This window comes from Vigna radiata, chromosome 11 (genome assembly GCF_000741045.1).
Source record: "Vigna radiata var. radiata cultivar VC1973A chromosome 11, Vradiata_ver6, whole genome shotgun sequence".
NCBI classification, from domain to species: domain Eukaryota; kingdom Viridiplantae; phylum Streptophyta; class Magnoliopsida; order Fabales; family Fabaceae; genus Vigna; species Vigna radiata.
In genome coordinates, this window is record NC_028361.1 from 15,946,010 (window position 1) to 15,967,430 (window position 21,421).

General features: G+C 35.9%; 3 protein-coding genes across 3 annotated transcripts; 2 read left to right on the forward strand and 1 right to left on the reverse strand.

The window, feature by feature from the left end:
• The first annotated feature begins 412 nt into the window (after positions 1-412).
• On the forward strand, positions 413-6,433 carry LOC106776814 (exocyst complex component EXO84A). Its single transcript, XM_014664281.2, has 7 exons — positions 413-583; positions 1,393-1,490; positions 2,299-3,346; positions 3,550-4,029; positions 4,538-4,726; positions 5,545-5,681; positions 5,919-6,433. Exons 1-7 carry the CDS (start codon positions 413-415, stop codon positions 6,043-6,045), a joined length of 2,250 nt encoding a protein of 749 aa, XP_014519767.1. The 3' UTR covers positions 6,046-6,433.
• Positions 6,434-13,386: 6,953 nt separating this feature from the next.
• LOC106777053 (LRR receptor-like serine/threonine-protein kinase FLS2) lies at positions 13,387-15,956 on the forward strand. Its single transcript, XM_014664560.2, has one exon. The coding sequence runs from the start codon at positions 13,792-13,794 to the stop codon at positions 15,721-15,723; it is 1,932 nt and encodes a 643-aa protein (XP_014520046.1). The 5' UTR covers positions 13,387-13,791; the 3' UTR covers positions 15,724-15,956.
• Positions 15,957-17,410: 1,454 nt separating this feature from the next.
• LOC106776815 (probable L-cysteine desulfhydrase, chloroplastic) lies at positions 17,411-20,075 on the reverse strand. The gene is made up of 3 exons (XM_014664282.1): positions 20,002-20,075; positions 19,297-19,498; positions 17,411-17,998 (listed from the first exon to the last, which is right to left on the reverse strand). Exons 1-3 carry the CDS (start codon positions 20,073-20,075, stop codon positions 17,411-17,413), a joined length of 864 nt encoding a protein of 287 aa, XP_014519768.1.
• Between the last annotated feature and the right edge of the window lie 1,346 nt (positions 20,076-21,421).

A 21,421-nucleotide genomic window follows, 5' to 3' on the forward strand; every position in this document is an offset into this window, starting at 1 on the left:
TGATGATTATATCTTGGACTAATTTTTTTTCAGGTTAAGTTATCATCTTATTTGCTAAAAAGAACTGATATCATCATATTATTTTATATTTTTTTCATAAATAATATAATATATGTTTTAATAAAATATCTTACCTTAATATTTCATATTAAATGTAACATGTTTTTTTTAAGATGTGAAAATAGTATGTTTTTCCTTGAAAAACACATTTCAATCCGTGTTTGGAATGGATGCAGTGCATGTTTGCCGAGGCTCTCTTCTCTCGCATGCATCTTCGTTCGTTACATCACATGTATCAATCTGATTACATTTTCTGCACTTTCATTTCTTAAATCTCCATTGCCATTTCGATTCAACCTTCTGCTCCGGAATTGCATGCATGCAACGTAGATAAACACAACAACAACTTACAATGGATCAGTCACCATTCACGACTCCGAGAGGATCTTTGTCATCCAGCATTGGAGACGCTTCAGAGCTTGAGGCCAATCTCTCACTCAGTGATAGGCTCAAGGTTTTCAAAAGCTCCTCCTTTGATCCCAATAACTATGTCGCCTCCAAATCCCGCACCATGAACGAAAAGGTTTTCTCTCTCTCTCGCATAGATTTCATGTTAAACCACTTTTCATTGTCAAATTGCTTAATGGGTCTGTTTGCTGATGAGTGATCATGCCTGCAATGAACCAAAAATTATACCTTTAGGGTAAGTGTATCAAACACAATAGCCACCAGTTCCCTAGGTGCATGTCAAAAGTGTGCCTCTATACACACACACACACATTAGTATATGTAGGGAACCACTCTTTTAAATACACCTTTGTTATTCATTGAAATTTGTTTGAAACTATAACATTTTGTAGGTCTTACTCCTTTAACTTGTCGTGTGATTTTGTAGTTTCTAATAATTTTAATTAGTAGTATATAGTTGGCTAAAAAAGAATATGTCAGAAAGTGTATAAAAGCTGAGTTTTTAGTAGCTTGAATTTTGCTTACAAGTAGTATACTGCATTTAGGCAAGAAGAAAGGAGGTTTCATGTCTGTACCATGTTAGATTTTCTATCAGAGGTAATACTAATTTTCCCATTTATTAGGAATTCATGTTGCAACTTGCAACTTCTACTTTTTAGACTATTGCCTTTACAATTTTATGATGTAAAATTCATTCTATTCATAGGAAAAGGTTTAATAACAGGTTGGTTCAGTAATCCTCAATTAGAATCAGCAAGGTTTTTATAATGTGATTATAATTATATTTTGTATGCCAGGAAAGAAAATGGTTCTAGGTGAATGAAGTTGGGATATGGGAAAATAAAATCACACTGCTTTTTTATCCATATGATAGAGGATGCTTCTGTCTTCAAATTTAATGAAGGTTTTTGTACTGTTTTGCAGGAGATAAGACACTTGTGCTCTTATCTTATTGACCTGAAGAAGGCTTCAGCAGAAGAAATGCGTAAAAGTGTTCTTGCTAACTACTCAGCCTTCATACGGTGATTACACATCCTAAAATTTGTTAACTAGTTGCATATATTTGTTGAAGAATATTTTGGGCTATACTTTCGAATTCTTATGCACCATATCTGAACTTGTGAAGGGATTTAAGCATTACTTTCATGAATTTTTCATTATGACGAGACCTGTTTCAGTGCCTTCCTTTCAGAAGTTCCTTTGTTTACAGATTACATTTATTAAAATGTCAAAGTGGTTGTATGAAATTTTGCAACAACTGTTTATTCCAAAAGTCTTGTCCCCATTAAAGTTTTCGTACATGGATAAGAGGAAGTAAAAAGTTCATTTGACTTTCGATTCTTTTACTAAATAAATGTTTTTTGTTCTGTCACTAAAAATGAGATGGGGAAGTTAATAGAGTGAAAAAAGGAAAAAGGAAAACGGATTCTGTTGGATTGGTGAGTGTAAAATTGCAGCATGATTCTGTGAGGACATAATATGGTATGTTTAGTTTTCATTCTTCTGTTAGTTTTGAAAGACAAAATTTCTAATATTTCTGCTGTGTGTTTTTTTGGTATAAGCATTGTAACTTCAGCTTTTAGGTAAGGGTCCAATCCATTCATTATACTGTGGAAGTCAATGTTTAAACTTTAGACTTCTTGTAGCAATATCTAAACTTGATTCAAGGATCCATTTAAGACATTCAAATATTTTATGAAGGGGACAAGATGGTTTGTGATTTTAACAGAATTTGACAAATACATGGTTGCCTGAAAAAAAAAGGATATCTTTTATCTGTAAGTATGATTATTATGGTGCTGTTTACTATCTCTGCAACATTTTATGCAGTACGTCCAAAGAGATATCTGATCTTGAGGGAGAGTTGGTTTCCATGAGAAATCTTCTATCCACCCAGGCTGCTTTGGTTCATGGTTTAGCAGATGGGTGTGAGCTTAGTCCCATGATTAGTGGAAATGAAGATTCAGACATGGATGACATACTAGATGAAAAAACAGAACTATCCAAGACAGAAAAATGGCTAATAGGATATTTAGAAACCCTTGAGGTTCTATTAGCGGAGAAAAGAGTGGATGAAGCAATGGCTGCTTTGGAAGAAGGAGAAAAAATGGTACAAGAAATTACTGAAGTGGGAACTTTAAGTCCAAATTTATTTGAGGCATTGCAAGATGCTATTGCTGAACACAGACAAAAACTAGCAGATCAACTAGCAGATACTATCTGCCAGCCATCAACTAGCAGTGCAGAGATTCGATCAACAGCGTTGTCATTGAAAAAACTTGGGGATGGTCCTCGTGCTCACACATTACTACTAAGTTCTCGCCAAGGAACATTACAACGTACCATGAAAATCCTTCAATCCAGCAATTATGGTGGGGTTGGGCCATTTACTGCTGCCCTTTCACAGCTTGTTTTTTCCACCATTTCACAAGCAGCATCAGATTCTCTCTCAGTGTTTTCTGAAGAACCTGCATATACGTCTGAGTTAGTAACTTGGGCAGTTGCAGAGGCTGCGAAATATTCTGCTCTCCTTAAGAAATGCATTCTTGCCTCTACAGCTGCAGCAGGAGGTTTGAGAGTTGCATCTGAATGTGTTCATGTTTGCATGAGTCACTGCTATCTGCTAGAGACTACTGGGCTAGCCCTTTCCCCTGTCCTAATAAAATTTTTTAGGCCGTTTGTTGAGCAAGCACTGAAAACAAATTTGAAAAGAATTGAACAAAGTAGTTCTGCACTGGCTGCTGCAGAGGATTGGGTACTTGCTTATGCACCAACCAGTAACAGGGCTTCTGGCCAACCTCCATCTTCTCACAGTAACTTAGGTTTGCTCCAACCAAAGCTTTCAGGCAGTGCTCACAAATTCAACTCAATGGTTCAGGTAACAAAAATTCAGAATTGCTTCCATTTTGAATATTTTTTCCTCAGAAAACCAGTGCTCAGTATCCTATTTTGAAAGTATGGATATGATACTAGGAAATTGACCGAGAAAGTATAATATTATCATGAAGCTTCTTTGTTTCACTCCTTCCTTTATGTCTCATTGCTTTAGATGCTTAATAAAGTTTTCTGTTATCTGAATAGGAACTATTTGAAGATGTTGGACCTCTTGAAATACTGCAATTGGATGTTCTTGCAGTTGAAGGCCTTATACAAGTGTTCAACTTCTATGTCCACTTGCTGATAAATGCGTTGCCAGGATCAGTGGTAACTGAGAACATTGAAGGACACAGAATTGTTAAGCTTGCTGAGACTGAAGCACAGCAGATAGCATTGATGGCAAATGCAATATTACTGGCAGATGAACTGCTTCCACGTGCTGTTGTCAAGCTTTCTAATAGCACCAGAGGTGATGAATCTCAGAAAAAAGGATCAGACAAACAGCGTGAACTCAAGAAAAGGCTCCAACGTGAAGTTGATCGCCTGCGTGACAGCTTTTGCCGGCAACATGCTCTTGAACTTATATTCACAGAAGAAGGAGAAGCTCGTCTAAATGCATTAATATATTTGGGAATGGATGGTAACGTAGAGCAGCCTGAATGGTTTCCTTCTCCAATCTTTCAGGTAACATGTGTGTTGGAGTATTAAATTGTTTATCTTTAGCATTAACGGTGTGATTAGACTCAGATTGCTTATAGTTTTAGGTTAAGGATTCTTATTCAGTAAAAGTTGCAGCTCCTGGGGTAATTAATGCTTGTTTTCTTTTTGCTTAGTTCTATCACTTTACAATTAATGCAATGCAACACTGAAGTATATAAAGAAGTTTTGCTATCCCTTTGTCTAAGGTTGTTGATTTCTGTTGTACATTTCCTTTGTTCTCCTTTTCTTACCATGTGAAAGTTAAGTCTAGAGTTGTGAGCGGTATGCAGAGTCTGAAACGCATTATCATTTTATGTATCCTTTTTGATTCAGTCTGATTCTGCTTTTCAGTTATGTCATATACCTTCTTCCACATGCAAGATTTTATCATAGCATGCTTTCTCTTTAGTATTCAGATACATTCACAATAGAAACATAGTAACAGTATTTTTGTTTAATTATAAGGTTTGTCATTTAGTACATTATTGTTCAGGAAATTTTTGCTAAGCTTACCGAAGTGGCAAGCCTTGCAGCAGAAATGTTTGTAGGAAGGGAAAGATTTGTGACTGTTTTATTGATGAGACTAGCAGAAACAGTGGTGCTGTGGCTTTCTGATGACCAAGCCTTCTGGGAAGAGGTTGAGACAGGATCAACACCTTTGGGTCCCATAGGCCTTCAACAGGTAGTCACTCAAACATAGATGTAGTTATTTCTGAAGGGTCACTTCAACTTAAACATAGAAAGCTGCTACAATATAATAACATTTGTTTTTTCTATATTTATAGTAATGATTCAATTTTAAAATATATTAAGGCTGTCAAAAATTAATTAATATTATCATAAAACCTGTGAAAACCTGTCTGCCACAAACTTTAAAAAAGTTGCTTTTGAAACCTGGTCCTGGAAGGTAGTTTGTGAAAAATAATAGGTTAAAACTATTTAGGCGTCTCTATTTTTATAAGATATTTCCAATTTGGTCTCCTTCTTTTAAATCTTTCCAATTGAGTCCTTATAAGTGCTAATTTCAAACAAATTAGCCCTTGCCGTTAAAAATCGTCAACGGTGTTAAAATTTTGCAGAGGTGGGTAGATGACGTGGTTAAAATTCTCCTTTTGAAGTGTTAAAATTGTGCATAGGTGTTAAAATTGTGCAGATGTGTTCAAATTTTTCCCATTCTCCTCTGCACAATTTTAACACTTCAAAAGGAGAATTTTAACCATGTCATCTACTCACCTCTGCACAATTTTAACACGGTTAACAATTTTTAACAGCAGTGGCTAATTTCTTTCAAATTAACACTTATAAAGACTCAATTGGGAAGGTTTAAAAGAAGAGGACTAAATTGGAAATACCTTACGAAAATAGGGACGTCTAAATGATTTTAACCAAAATAATATTTAATGCTCAGGAAGTAGGATCACTTACCATTAATTTAATGCTGAGGATTTAGGATCACATACCAAAATTAATATGAGACTAATTGTTGGATCATTCATGCAGCTGTATTTGGATATGCAATTTGTGATGATATTTTCATCCCAAGGTCGTTACTTATCTCGTCATCTGCATCAAGCTATTAAAAACATTATTGAAAGGGCTATTAATGCTCTTGCTGCTACAGGTCTAGATCCCAACAGGTACATCTATTTGGTTATTTTGCATTTAGCTTAATAGTGTCATTAGGACATCGGTTAAAGAAGTAAAAGAATAAAGCTTTTACTGAAAAATAACATGCAAAGTGTATTAAAAAAATTATCAAAGGAAAAATGCAGATAAATGGAAAATATGTCTGCATCATTTAAGTACACTTATGATGGAATCAACCATTTTTGTTATACACTGCTTTATACTAATCAATAACCTTTGAATGACAGTGTCTTGCCTGAGGATGAATGGTTTGTTGAAGTGAGTGAAATTGCTATAAAGATGTTAACTGGTAGAGCTGCCTTTGATAGTGTAGAGGAAGATATTCCTAGCCCCACTTCATCCGTTCAAACATAGTCAATTTCACCAACACTATATTCCCATGGAAATGATAATAGGTCATCCACTTCTCAATCATGGTACACTGTAGAGAACAGAAGGGAAATAAGACATTGAAGTATACCTCTACATGAACACATTACTGATATAAATGAGGCTTTTGAGTGTTCAAGGAATGTGTCTCACTTCAAAGGGTGAATTGCATTACATCTACATTTGTCATACATTGCAGTAATGCTAAAAGATGAAGGAGGAGATCAAGATCTAATGTTAAGTTCGGCCACCATTTTGTGAACTTTGGTTGATAAATCACGACAATTTCTAGAACCCAAAAATGCTATAGGCCTTCAGGTTTTGGATTCATTGTAACTATTTGTACATTACTCTTTATAGCCAATTGATTAGTCTTAAGAATTCTGGTAATTGCTTTTCTCTTTAATAATTTACTTTTATCACTTATCTTGTCGTTAAAAAGGGAACACAAACCATGATTCCTTGTGTGTGTATTTTGTCCCTATCCAAATTTCATCTGTTATATTAAGCATTATGCCTGTTCTTTTTATAGACTCATTCTGCATTAAATTAATACATTAGTTTTATTATTCAATAAATTATAATCCCATTCAAATTAATAGGTTTAACCTTTTTTACTAGGAGAAAATCACAAACCAAAAACAGGTTTGTATAAAATGTATCAAAGGTCAATAATAAATAATATTACATTAGTAACTTTTTCCCATGGATATCTTGAAAGCAAGTATTTAATTTCTTAGCAAAAACTTCAAACTTTCATACATCGTACAATTTTTTCTTATATCATATAATTAATTTTTGGACAAAGCTACACATTCTTTTCGTATAATTTAAGACAAAATTATAAATCCTTCTGGTACAATTTTTTAGGATAAAAGTGCAAACTCTTCTTATACAATTTTGTGTGGATAAAATTCTAAATCTTTTTCATTCAATTTTTTTTTGACAAAATTGTAAAACACTCTAACAACTTTTTTAAAGACTTTTTGACAATAAGACACATGTCATCACTTTATTGGTCTACTTGAATTTATTTTCAAAAATATATTTGAAACGGACTAATCGCAAATCACCACGTATGCGTTGTAAAAAAGTTGTCAAAAAAAAGTTGTTAAAAAAACTTTTTCAATATTTTTATAACACTTTTCAGTTTCTCTTTTACATATTATTGGTTTAATGTCTCTTTAGGTCTCTATTTTCGTCCAGAATCTCAAATAGGTCTCGTTCTTGTTTGGTGTCTCAATTGGGTCCTTATTTTTGTAAAATTGAAACAATTAGAGGCATTCCGTCAAATTGGACAAATGACGTTTAAAATGGCATTACATGGCATGCTAAGGGTATTGTTTAATATGATGTGTCATTAAAAACGTGTGTGAAATGTATTTTGTATTAAAAATGAAGTGCAAAGAGGAAAAATCAAATTTAATTAAGGGCAAAGTGAGATAAACAAATAAAATTAAGTGCAGCCCTTTCTTTGCAATTTATGTCTCCTCTCTCCCCGACTCTCTCTCCTTCTCCCTGCCTCCCACCCCCGACCTCTGCCGTGCTCCGCCCAGCCGCCACTGCTGATCTTAACTTTCACGACGTCGAGAAACTCTTCTCCCATGTCCATAGCCCTGCACTCCTCCGCTTCGTCGCTTTCCTCCATGCTACCACCATAGAGCCGTTTGTCGACTTTGGCACCTGGCTCCTGCAATCCAACCTCTTGTAAGTGCTTGGCCTCCGTGAAATCATCCTCGCCATTGTATGCTTCACCTTCTTCAATCACTTCTGGGCCAGAGAATCTTCATCACTTGATTTCTCAGAATCTGAGTTCTCCCAAGCAATGTAGGCTCCTTTTCTTTTCATATTTCTGCCGTGAGGGAATCTTTTCTTTCCTTTTTGCTTCGGCTGTAAGTCAAGACAATCAGGCTTGATGTGACCTTCTTTTCCACATTCATAGCACTAAACAACATTGTATTGAAGCTCTTCTTTTTGCTTTGACTTGCATGGTTAGACAGTTGACTATCATTTTGCATAAGTCGACTAAACTTTCTTACCATCAAGGTCATCAATTCTTTTTCGTCTATCTCTGTTTCTGAGCTATTCTTGCTTGAGGCTTTCAGAGCAATGAACTTCTTTTCTAAAATCTCCTCTTCATCCTTCAATCTACCAAGTTCCAACTCATGATCCCGTAACTTGTTAAACAAGGTTGCCATGTTCATCGTTGTAAGATCTTTGGATTCAGAGATTGCTGTGACTTTCAATTGCCAATTCTTGTTCATACTTTTCAAAATCTTGATGTTGATCTCCTCTTTATCAAACACCTTGCCAAGAGCCATTAGATGATTTACAATGTGAGTGAATCGTTTATGCACATCATAGATGTTTTCTCCAGCCTTCATTCTGAACAATTCATACTCTTGTATCAATGAGTTCTTTTTGGCTCTCTTAACCTTGTCCGTGCCTTCATGAGTTACCTCTAAGACATCCCACATTTCCTTCGCAAATTTGCATTGAGATATCCTGAAAAATTCATCAATTGTCAGTGCAGAGGCAACTATATTTCTAGCTTTAACATCATACTGAGCTTTTCTATTTTCATCAGCAGTCTACTCAGTAAAAGGTTTTAAAACAGTTTCTTTATCAACAGTTTTTGTAGGCACATATGGACCATTCAAAGTGGCATCCAAAATTCCCTTATCTTGCGATTCAAGAAAGATTTGCATTCAAATTTTCCAAAAAGGGTAATTTTCACCAGCAAACAGAGGTGGTCTGTTTGTTGAAGCACCTTCACCAAAAGTTTGAAAATAGGAAGTCATCCCCAGGTTTTATAGTCGAATAAGATAAAAACAGAGTCGACTAAATTTTCAAATATCTTATGAAAACCAGCTCTGGTGCCAATTGTTGAGAAAACAGGTGGGCTTCTTTACACCAAGAGGGGAAGGGGGGTGAATTGGTGTTGTTTCAAAAACAAAATCTTTTCGCAATCTTTATACCAAAGTATAAAGTTTTTGATCTTTCTTGAAATGCAAGTAATGAAAATTTCTATGCAATGGAAAAGTGTAGTTGACTGCTTAACAAGTATAGCCGACTAAAATAAAGAATGCAGGGATAGAGAAAATCAAACACTAGCTTTTATACTGGTTCAGCCAACAATGCCTACATCCAGTGTCCTTCCAACCCAGGAAGCAAATGCATTATTATGGTTGCGGTTTTTACAACAAGGAATTTATAGAAGACCTCACGTCAAAAATATAAATCTCCTCTCTAACCCAAAACCAAAATATAGTTGCAATAACCAAAACTAGACTTGTAGCAAGAATCCCCTCTTCTGCAATCTGAGCACACGTCGAACAATCCTTAACGTGTAAATTCTAGCACTCTTCACAGGATGCCAAGCCTTAACACATCAGTCTTCACAGGATGCCAAGCCTTCAAACAATGCAGCAGTCTTCACAGGATGCCAAGCCTTCAAAGATCAATCAAGAAGCACCTTCTTCGTGCAATTCTGATCACACAGTCAGCGCATAAGCCTTCTCCCTTTGAATCTCTCTCAAGATAGATCACCACCGTCTTCTTGGAGAATTCTTTGAGCTGTTAAAACAGAGAATTCAATCTGAAACAAGAAATGAAAATGTTAGATTCACAAAAGTCTTTGAGCAACTTGTGTTCAGCCAATTTATAGTTTTCTGTTAGACAAATTGTTTCTCAGTCGAATAGCCTACTAATCCAATCGACTATATTAATACAGTTATAACAGACAGTCAACATAGAGGCTCTCAGTCAACGAAAATCAACACACATTCAATACAATTAACCAAGTCATTAATGCTTAACTAACTTTTAAAAATATAGTCGTTGAAGCATGTAAGCATAATAGAATTCCAAAACAGATCAATAATACAGTCGAATGTACACTGGACAAAGTCAACTGACACATGTAAAAATATTTTGAAATTCTTTTCAATCCAAAACATCACAGAGCACTGGTTCTCAAAATATGTACAAAGGTTTTAGAATAGTCAAATCCATTACAAGTGTATTCGACTGGACTAGAACTTTGTTACACAATTATAAGTTTGTAAACGTGCTTGTGATTTTTCTCTTTCCAAAATGTGCCATAAAATATGTACTATTATCAAAGCTATTTTACTGCACATTATGATACAAGCATGTTCCACAAATATATCACACAATTAACATAGGAACATACATTACAGTACATCAAAACATGTTCAACAGATATGACAATCAATTTAGAATAAGAACATGTAATGCAGCAACATGTGTACTATTATTAAGCATCGTGTTGTCATCATAAAAAACTAGATTGATATAGAGTTTGTGTTGTTAACAATCTCAACAGTTTGTTGACCGTAAGCTACTATATTGACTGAATTGTTATAACTGTCATAATACTGTCGACTGAATTAGTAGCGTATTCGACTAAGAATCTGACTGTATAATAGAAATCTATAAATAGGCTGAACACAGGTTTGTTCAGAAGACTTTTGATGAACTGATAATTTTCATTTCTGTTTCAAATTTTTCTTAGCTCCAAGAAGACAGTGGTGATCTTTCTTGAACGAGATTCATAGAGGAGACTTTTTGCGCTTACATTTGCTGATCATTATCTGCACAAGAAAGGTGCTTCTGTGTGATCGTGTTGAAAGCTTGACATCCTGTGAAGACTGCTGAATTGTGTTGAAGGCTTGGCATCCTGTGAAGACTGCTGGAATTGTACCTGTTGTGATACAGGGGGATAATTCACTTTGAGGATTGTTAAAAGTGGTGTTGCAGATTGCAGAAGAGGGGATTCTTGCTGCAATTCTGGTTTTGTTCTTCAACTATATTTTGGTTTTGGGTTAGAGAGGAGATTTATATTTTTGACGTGGAGGTCTTCTATAAATTCCTTGTTGTAAAAACCGCAACCATTATAGTGCATTTGCTTCCGGGTGGAAGGACACTGGATGTAGGCATTGTTGGCCGAACCAGTATAAAAACCTGTATTTGATTTTCTCTATCCCTTATCTTTTACATTCCAGTCGACTCTATTTTTTACGCAGTCAACTACGTTTTTTCCGCTGCATACAATTTCTGATTGTTTGCATTTCAAGAAAGTTCAAAAAACTTTATACTTTGTTTTCAAGATTGCGAAAAGAACTTGTTTTTAAAACATCACCAATACACCCCCCTCTTGGTGTAAAAAGAAGCCTACCTGTTTTCCAACAGTATGTTATCCTCTTGATTCTTCCTTTGAGAGTTCTTCTATTTAAAAGCTCTTGGAGAAATATTTTGTAAGACCGAGCTTTTAGTTTTGAATGTTATGTCTTCTCTTTCTTCGTGTACAACACTAGTTGATTAAATGCTCTAAGTACTTTCCATGAATGTCATTATTAGCTCTTGTCATGCCTTTTAGGTTGACAAATGCTCTAAGTACTTTTCAATCTTTAATGAATGATGTTATAAAGCCTTTTCTACAAAAAATTGTTCTGGTATACTTAATGAAATTTTGATCTATAGTTTGTCATTGGAACTGAACCTTCAACTTTATAGTAGCTACATGAGCATCATTTGAAGGTGAATAAAAAGAAGTGTAGCTTTGCCAAAGATGCCATTGTATATTTGGACCGTGTGATTTTGGGTGCAGGGGTGTTAGCTGATCCTAAGAAGATAGAAGCCATGTTGAAGTGGCCAACTCCAAAAGATGTGACTGTCTTTCGTGGATTTTTAGGCCTCATGGGTTATTTTAGACGGATTATGCAAGGTTATAGGAAAATTGTCAAACCTTTGACACAATTATTGAGGAAGGATGCATTTCAGTGGACTAAGGAGAATCAACAAGCTTTTACTATCTTAAAGAAGGCATTGTCATGTTTACCTACCTTGGTTATTCCATATTTTTCCAAGCCCTTTATGTTTGAGACAAATGCCTCAAGCAAGGGATTGATTGTAATTCTTCTTCAAGACAGTTTGCTCTTAGCCTTTTAGAGTCAAGCTTTGTCAAAATAGCCCAAAACAAATCAATTTTTGAAAGGAAATTAATGGTCGTTGTGCAGGAAATGCATAAATGGAAGCTATTTTGTGGTCGTGGACAGACTCATGAAGTATGCTATATTTTTGCTTTATCTCGTCCTTATTCAGCAATGGAGGTGGTTTATAATGAAGGTGATTGGGTTGTTTTGAGGATTCAACCATACAGACTTGAATCCTTATCACAAAATCCAAATGAAAAATTAAGTCCACGCTATTGTGGCCCTTATCAAGTGATGGAACGAGTTGGGAAGGTTGGTTACAAATTGCTCCTACCAAAACACACATGCATCCACCTTATCTTTCACATGTCTTTACTCAAACCAGCCATGAGTTTGGTGCCATCCCCTCAACTTGTACCCCCTATGCTATATATTTTCACATGTTTGCAAAATATATGGTAGAAGTTACTCTAGAAAAGTTGTTGGATATCTGTCAGAATGCAACGAGCGAAATGGAAGTCTTACTAAAATGGAAACAACTTCCCGAGAGTGAAAATAGTTGGGAATCTGCAGACGTCATCACAATAGAATTTCCAAGCTTTCACCTTGAGAACAAGGTGAAACTTCAAGGACGAGGTATTAATATTTTATCGGTGTGTTGTTGAGCTCTGTTGCCAAGCCGTGTTTCCAAACCATGTTGTCGAACTCGACTGCCAAGTTGGGTTGCCGAACTGGAATGTCGAGCTGATCAGAAAGCATAACCTCCTAAGTTTATAACCTTGTAAAACAGACTATTATAAGTAGTCTGTGTGTAGGTTGTTGTTAGCTTCAGTTTTCTAGAATTTAGGAGGAAAAAGGTTGGGAGAGTTTAGAATCTCTTGAAAGACATGTTTGAAACATATGGGTGTTCTATCAATCTTCAAAAGAAGCACCTAATTTGATCTTATTTTTCTTTTTTGAAAAACTAAGACTTCTGTACGGTATAGATTTATGTTCTTTTCGCAAAAGTGTTGCTTTCTGACTGCTACTGCCTATGATAAATTATTGATACTAGAAATTGGGATAATCACACCATTAAAATAATGAAGTGTGCAATGGTGATTTTCACTTGAAATTTCAAATCATGACACAGATTATTCCTTGAAGTGATAGAAAAAATAACAATAACAAAAGCATCTCCTCGATTTCTCAACATGTAAATCATAAAGGAAGAGTTTAGTCAGAAAATGGAATTTGACAAACTCCCAAAGAAGAAACTTCCAAACACCAAACTCTCAACATTATAATGCTAAAACTTACCATGTGCTTGGCTATCTGTCATGATTCAAACATAGAAGTTTGATTTTTAACTATTACATCACAACATCACAGTTGGAACTTCGAAATAGAGAACTCCTATATTTAGTTAAAAATCATACAGGAATCTGTCACGAAGGTTTGGTTTAATCCATTATAGTTTACGCCTCCGAGAATTATGGCACTAATCCAGAAAATCAAATGGGTCTGTCTATATAATCTATCACTCTCTGAGTACTATTAAGGAAATCATGATTCAGAGAAATGTGCTTTCCAGCTTTGCAATTTAAAAGGGAAAAGTGGCCTAAAGGAAAGAAAAAAGATAGATCTGGAAAGTAATGCTACTTGTTTGTATCTGCATCCCGTGAAGACTGGACTATTTGCCCAAATATCTTAGCCAAAATTTTGAAGGGCTTTTTCAGTTGCAAGAAAAAATTGCTTGAGATAAGTAAGAGCCACTTCCATTGGGTTGAGCAACATGGGCTATCAGCTGGTTCAGATAGTTACACTGCTGACAGTGATGGCATTTGGAGGAGCATTAAGGAAAGTAATAGGAGAATGCAGTTCAGATGATTTGGAAGGTTTGATGGCATTCAAGAATGGCATTCAGATGGATACATCTGGCCGGTTGGCAAAGTGGGTTGGTAGGAACTGCTGTGAATGGGAAGGTGTTGTCTGTGACAATGCAACCACCAGAGTGACACAGATCCTTCTCCCAGGCCTCAATGAAAAGGATTTTGTTCAAACACAGATGGTGGGCCAGCTTTCTCCTTCCATGACACTCCTCACCTCTCTTGAAATCCTTGATCTCGGTGGCTTAGTAGGCCTCAGTGGAGCAATTCCCCAAACAATTGGGTTGCAAATGCCAAAGCTCCAAAAGCTTTACCTTTATGGTAACAATTTAACTGGCCCAGTACCAGAAAGCATTGGTGATTTTCCAAACCTCCAGGAACTGGCACTGCATGAAAATAGGATATCTGGGTCAATCCCTTCTAGCCTTGGAAGTTTAAGAAAACTCAAAAGGCTGCTGCTTTACTCAAACCAAATTTCAGGTACAATACCCTTCTCACTTGGGAGTTTGACCAATTTGGTAGAACTGGATGTTCATGACAATGCTCTTATGGGTCATATACCCAACAGCATTGGTCAGATGCTGTCTTTAGAGAAGCTTGATCTTTCAAGCAATATGTTAAGTGGAAGCATACCTTCTTCAATAACCAATTTAACTGCCATTTCAGTTTTGTATTTTGACACCAACTATCTTGAGGGAACCATCCCCTTTCCCTCAAGACCTGGTGAAATGCCTTCACTGAGCTTCCTAAGACTCCACAATAACCACCTTAGTGGAAACATATCTCCCAGTTTTGGCTACCTGGTTTCTCTTCAAAGAGTTTCATTATCAAACAACAAACTTGAAGGAGCATTGCCTTCTAGTTTGGGCAATTTGCATTCTTTGACAGAGCTATACCTCAGTGACAACTCCTTCTCTGGCCAGATACCAAAATCAATAGGCCAGCTCTCTCAGCTCATTATGTTGAACATTTCCAACAATTTGATTCAATGGCCATTGCCTCAGGAGATGTCTTCCCTTCAAAACCTTCAGACACTTGATCTATCTTTCAACCCTTTGAACCTCTCTTCCATTCCACCATGGCTTACAAGTATGTCTTCTCTTTCCCGTCTTTACCTGGCAGCCTGTGGCATCAAAGGCCAAATTCCAGACTCACTGCAAACAACACAGAGTCCAATACAGGAACTGGATTTATCAGGGAACCTTCTCAGTGGACCAATACCATCATGGTTAGGATCCTTCAGTCAGCTCTACCTGCTAAACCTCTCAAGTAATTCACTTGAGTTACACATACCTGATTCCCTCACAAACTTGCCTGATCTTGGTGTTCTTGATCTTCACTCAAACAAGTTAACAGGCTCCATAACTGGAGTATTTAACACTGCTCAACAAGGTACTTCTGGGGGATCACTAACATACATTGATCTTTCTGATAACAACTTCTCAAGTGGAGTTGAGGCAATTGGTGTGGGAGAACAGTTAAACATTCAACATCTTAATTTGTCTCATAACCTTCTGAAGGGCACATTGCCAGGTTCCCTTGGGAGGCTGAACTCCATTCACAGTTTGGATTTGAGCTTCAATGAATTAGCTTCCAACTTACCTGAAGTCCTGGCAAAGTTGACCTTGTTGGAGAGTCTGAAGCTGCAAAGTAATCATTTCAGTGGAAACATACCCAATGGATTTCTCAAGCTGAGAAAGCTGAAGGAATTGGACTTATCAGATAATGTACTTGAAGGGGAAATTCCAAAGGGTAAGCCTCTAATTGATTTTCCTGGGAGTACTTATTCTGGAAATAAAGGTTTGTGTGGAAAGCCTCTCAGTCCCTGTAAACTTTGACAATTGTAAGATATGAATGGAAACTCGTGAAATCAATTGAGTTGTAAGATTTGCTCAAGACCAAGTCGTCTTGGCTACATTTCATTGTGAAAATGTTTGCTTCTTCTTTTGGGTGTAAAAACACAGAGATTCACTTGTTTCATTTCACTTCTGAAAAAAATAGAGAATCTCTGGTGTTCCTTAACATTCTTGTATCCCTCTTATAGCAGAAACATGTTGCAAATGTTGCATTTTCCTTGTGAAGCTACTGTGAACAAAATTTAGATTCTCTATAATCATTGGGTGCTTAGAAGCCATATAATAGAAAGTTCCCAAATTTTCTATTAACTAAATGACAATCTTGAATCATCAAAATTAAAAATAACTGACATTCTTGTTCCATTCAATTTTTCTGTCAAGTTTCAACTTAACAATGCTAAAACAATATTTAACAAACTCTATTAGATTCCACGGTTGCATTAATTTGGTTGAATTGGCAGCAAAAGTTGAAGTAAGTGGCATCCTTATTTAACAAGAGTTATTTAATGATTTCTTAAATTTCAAATTAAAATTACATGAACAATTTTAAGTAGGAATGACACTAAATTGGGCTCAATGGACTTGTACGCTAGTTCAATATAATTTGGCAGGATTGACATTTTCACCTAATTTGTTTTAGTCCATGTCAGTTTGCTATTTTTTAATTTTTACATTAAGTGTAAAATATTAAAATTAAAAGATTACATTTGAGAAGAGTAATAATTCATATAAAAAAATATAAGTAGTACAAAAGTTTTAATTCTGTTAATTTTATTTAAACTCGTTAATATTTAAAATAATTAAACCATTGTTTCACACTTTTAATAATTGTTATTAAAAAATAATTAACATTAATATATAATTAAAACTTTTTATCTTTACTTTTCGTTTTATAAATTTAAAATATTTCTTGCAAAATTAAACACTGTTGGAATAGAGAGTATCACAAAAGATACTTGTGATTCCTTCCTTTAATAAAAAACCCTAGAGGATTGGTTCCTTTTCTCTTCAACTTTAGATATGGTTGTTGAAGATCTCGGTCTTCGTTCTAGTGAGATTGAGTTTAGGAAGCCACATTCTTTTTTTTGCACGTTAGTTGGAGGCTTTAAAAGCAAGATCCGCATCCAGCGCACGACATTCACCTTCGCAAGTCACAGGATTCATATGATTTGTTTTTCTCAACGGGTCTTTAATCCGTTTTTCACCGTCTACAAATAGAGGTTTAGGCTCACTTTTGAAAATATATTTTCATATTATATTTTTTTTATCAGTCTTTTAACTATCTTATATTTTTTTTAAGTTTAATATCTCAACAGGTCTCTATATCCGTCTAAACTCTCAAATAGGTCCTTGGTTTTTTTGACATTTCAATTGAATCCTTATTTTCGTTAAATTGATGCAAATAAATCCTTTCCATCAAATTCATCAACGGTGTTAATGAGTGTGCCACGTTGCATGGTGACAGTATAATTTTAATATATGTGTCATTAAAAACGTGTCCAAATTCTATTTTTTTAAATTTTGAATTAAAAAATTAAGTAAACATATTGAAAATATAATTAAAGAAAAGGCAAAGTTGGAAAATCGTATTCTACTTTCTGTTGAAAGCCTCCATTCTCTCTGTAATTGCGAAATCGAAATGAAATTAGGAGAATTTGAGTTTTAGGATTCATCCCTCATGAGACACCACAGGGTGATGCAAATCAGAACTAGAACCCTTAGGGTTCCTACGAGTATACAAAAACGCAATTGAAGGTGGACAAAAGAACCACTTATGCAAATTGCTAGTGTAAAAATTAGCATCAATTTCCTTCATGTCAACATCAGTGCATCCAATGGAATGAGCAGCGTCAACAAAAACCTGGTCCACCCCCTCCTCCCTGCAAATTTGAATCAAATCCTTGATAGGAATAACCAAACACAGCATGGAAGTCACGTGATCAATCACCGCTAATCTAACCCTATTTCCGTTACTTTTTCCTCTCTCCAAGGCCTTCCTAAACTCAGAAACGATCTCGTTGTTGGAGTTAACAAGGAAAGGGAGGGGAACCTCGACAACATTGCCTCTAGCGCGATTGACGTACGCTTCCATGGATTTCTTGACGGCACCGTAAGCGTAGTGAAGCATGAGGACGATATCACCTTTCTGGAATCTTCCTTCGCAGAAGTTCCATGCGGTGTGCTGGAGGATGATGGCGGCATTGGTGGTGGCATTGTCGACAACGGAGATCTCATCGATGACACAAAAACTTGTTGGCTGCAAAACCAACGGCAAGTGCACCGGTCGCAGCGTAGCAAGTGATAAATATCGTTTTCTCCCAAGGGACTTGTGCAACACATGACAAATCTTACTTTCATAACTCAATTAGACATCAAAGTGAACAAAAACACAAGAAACTCTTTTTAGTATTTTTATCAAACAGTTGGTGTGCAAGGAAGTTAACATAATGTATTTACAATTTGTCAAGACTAGAATTCATCCATTTCATTCTCATGCATTCACAAACATCTCAATTCCATCCAATAGGTATTCAATTTCACTTCTAGGTTCAATCATATTTCTCAATACATCAAGAACCAAAATTCATGCATGGGTGATCAATCCAAAGCAAGCATTAAGCATAGAAATTGAATACTAACATGAATTGGAAAAGCATATATCNTTAACATCACAAAATACATAAGAATTCCATGTTTTACAACTAATCTCAACAAATAGGAAAAACCTTCCATGGTGGAGAACTTAGGGTTCACAAAATTAAAGAGATAGGGAAGAAATTGGAACCAAAGAGGAGATGCAAAGCCTTTCCCAAGGTTCTTGGCAGCTGCTCCATGCTCCATGTGTGCCTCCCCTTCGCAATTCCATCTTCAATTCGTGATTCATCTTCTTCCTCAACCCAAAAGGTGCAAAATCACCATTGATGAAGCTTGAAGACCCAAGGAGGAGTGGGAGAACTTCCCAGCACCCCAAACAGCCTCCAAGGGCCTCTCCCAATCTCTCTAGGTGAAGAATGAAGTGTAGGAGGAGAAGAATGCCCAAAAAGTCGCGAGACCCATGTTTAAATAACTCATTTTGCCAAATCAGCGTCGTCACCGCTCAAGCGGTATCCCAGTGGCAGCCTAGTGGTAGCATTCCAGAGAGCAACCGCTGAAGCGGTGGCCCAGCGACAACATTCCAGTGAGTAGAGCGCTCAAGCCATAGCCCAGCAGTAGCTCAGCGACAACAATTTTGACAGCATTCTAAAATTCAAGCTCTTGTGCGATTCCAAATGCATCCAACATGGGTATTTGCTTCAAATTGATCTTTTATTGTCCCAAAACATGTTCCCTTGAATTCTTGCTTGTTTTCTTCTGCTAGAAGTGCTTCCTATTCATTTATTTCACAACTCAAACAAAGAGGTTAGAGGTAAAAACAAATATATACTAGATAAAATACAAGAAAACTAGAAAACACACTAAACTTGAGGATAAAAGAAGGTAAAAACTATGAAGGATTTGATTTATTCACCAAAATATATACATAAAAACACGTGAAATCAACCGTTATCAATCGACGTGGTCGGTGTTGACGAGGTCCTTGATTAGGGTTCGCGATTGGAGGATGCCGGTTTTGAGGTCATTGAAGTAGAAGTGGTCGGGCTGGCGGAAGAATCGGAGCTGCCAGCGGTGCTGCGCCGCGATGATGGAGGCAATGTTGTCGAACCCTAAAACTCTAATTTCCCCAATTTCAATTCCATATCGCAATTGTAGAGATGGCCTTTCAGTTGAAACTCAAATACGATTTTCCAACTTTGCCCTTTCTTTAATTATATTTTCACTCTGTTTACTTCATTTTTTAATTCAAAATTTAAAAAAATAAAATTGATACATGTTTTTAATGACACGTGTATTAAAATTAGGTTGTCACCATGTCACGTGACACACTCATTAACACCGTTTGATGAATTTGACGGAAAGGATTTATTTGCATCAATTTAAAAAAATAAGAACCCAATTGAGACGCTAAAAAAGCCAAGGACCTATTTGAGATTCTGGACGAAAATAGGGACCTATTGAGACATTAAACCTTTTTTATAATATTCTAGGTACTTTTAGTGTTTCAGAAGGAGTTTTACTTGCTAATCTTGTTATTCTCAGATTTTTCGGGAAGTTCCTGTTATATCTTAGAAGACTTCTACAACACACTGGGATAAGTTTTTAAGGACAATAGATCTACATGCCTTAAGAAATTATTGTTCGTGATTATTATCAGTATCTTACAACAATCTTAAAGACTTATGGCTGACATCAACAACCCAATCTCGAAGAATTAAAACATTGTTTCGCAAAACCATTCCTGGATGTGTCAAAAATAGAGGTCTTCTTTGGTCAGAACTTTCAGCACTAGCAAGAACATGTGTCTACCCTCTTAAACATGTATAAAGTTGCTACTACATTTTCATCTCCAAAACTCGACCCTAGTTTCCCTTCAAATTCAAAACAAGTTGAAAATTGAATTCATGCAAGGTATGCCGACATAATTTACTTAGTGCATTTTTTAATGATTTGTTCAATGTGTATTATTCCTATAAGGAAGCGAAAGACATTTTGGATTTGATTGGTTGATTCTCAAATACATTATTGAAGATGTTGTTAAACAAAGTTTCATCACAGGGAACTACTACCGCTAGGAGATGATTGAAGAGAAGGACATAAAAGCTCAAATCAATGATCACCACAAGCTGTTTTAAGATATCAAAGCGGAGAACATTCTTCTACCCGATGAGTTGAAACACATTGTCGCCATCCTTGACTAATTACAAATAACAGTTGAAACACAGACGCAAGCAGATGTCACTTCCAAATCTCATCACACACATAATTATTGAAGATACCAACAAGAAAGAGTGTGCTACTACAAGGGCTAAAGCTTTGTCTGTAAAAGCAAATTGGTAGTAGTCAAACCTATTCCAAAAAGGTACGAACACAAACCTGATCATAAAAAGAAAAATAATTTTTGAAACTCTCGTCCCAATGGATCTAACCCCAGCTTTAAGAAGAAAGGAGATTTTTCGTATGTGAAAAGTCAGACCATGATACACCACAATGCAGGCATAGAGCAAGAAACGATAATCCTCTTAGGTAAAATATAGTCGAAAGAGATGATATTATTGTTGCGGTCGTTTCACAAGTAAATTTGATGACCAATGTAAGCAAGTGGGTGGTAGATTTTGGTGCTACTAGGCAAATCTGTGCAAACAAAAGTGCCTTTACCTACTACACTAGTGTAGGGGATGGAAAAGAACATGTTTACCTCGATAATTCTAGGATAACTTCTATTTTGAGAAAATGGAAAGTTCTTCTTAAGATCACATCTAAAAAGACTCTGCCTTTAAGTGATGTACTACACATGTCATCAATCAAAGTTGATTTAATCTCTGTAGCACTACTGAAAAAGTGAGGGGTTAAAATTTCATTGAAGTCTGACAATATCATAGTGACAAAAAATAATGTTTTCTGGGGAAGGGATATTGTGATCAAGGTCTCTCTATATACTCAATATTTCTGAAAATATTAATGAATCTTATTATTCTACATATAATGTTTATTCATATGATATGTGGCATGCTAGATTGAGAGGCATGTGAATTCTTCATATGTTATAAAATTACAATGACTTGGATTAATTAATACGCATGAT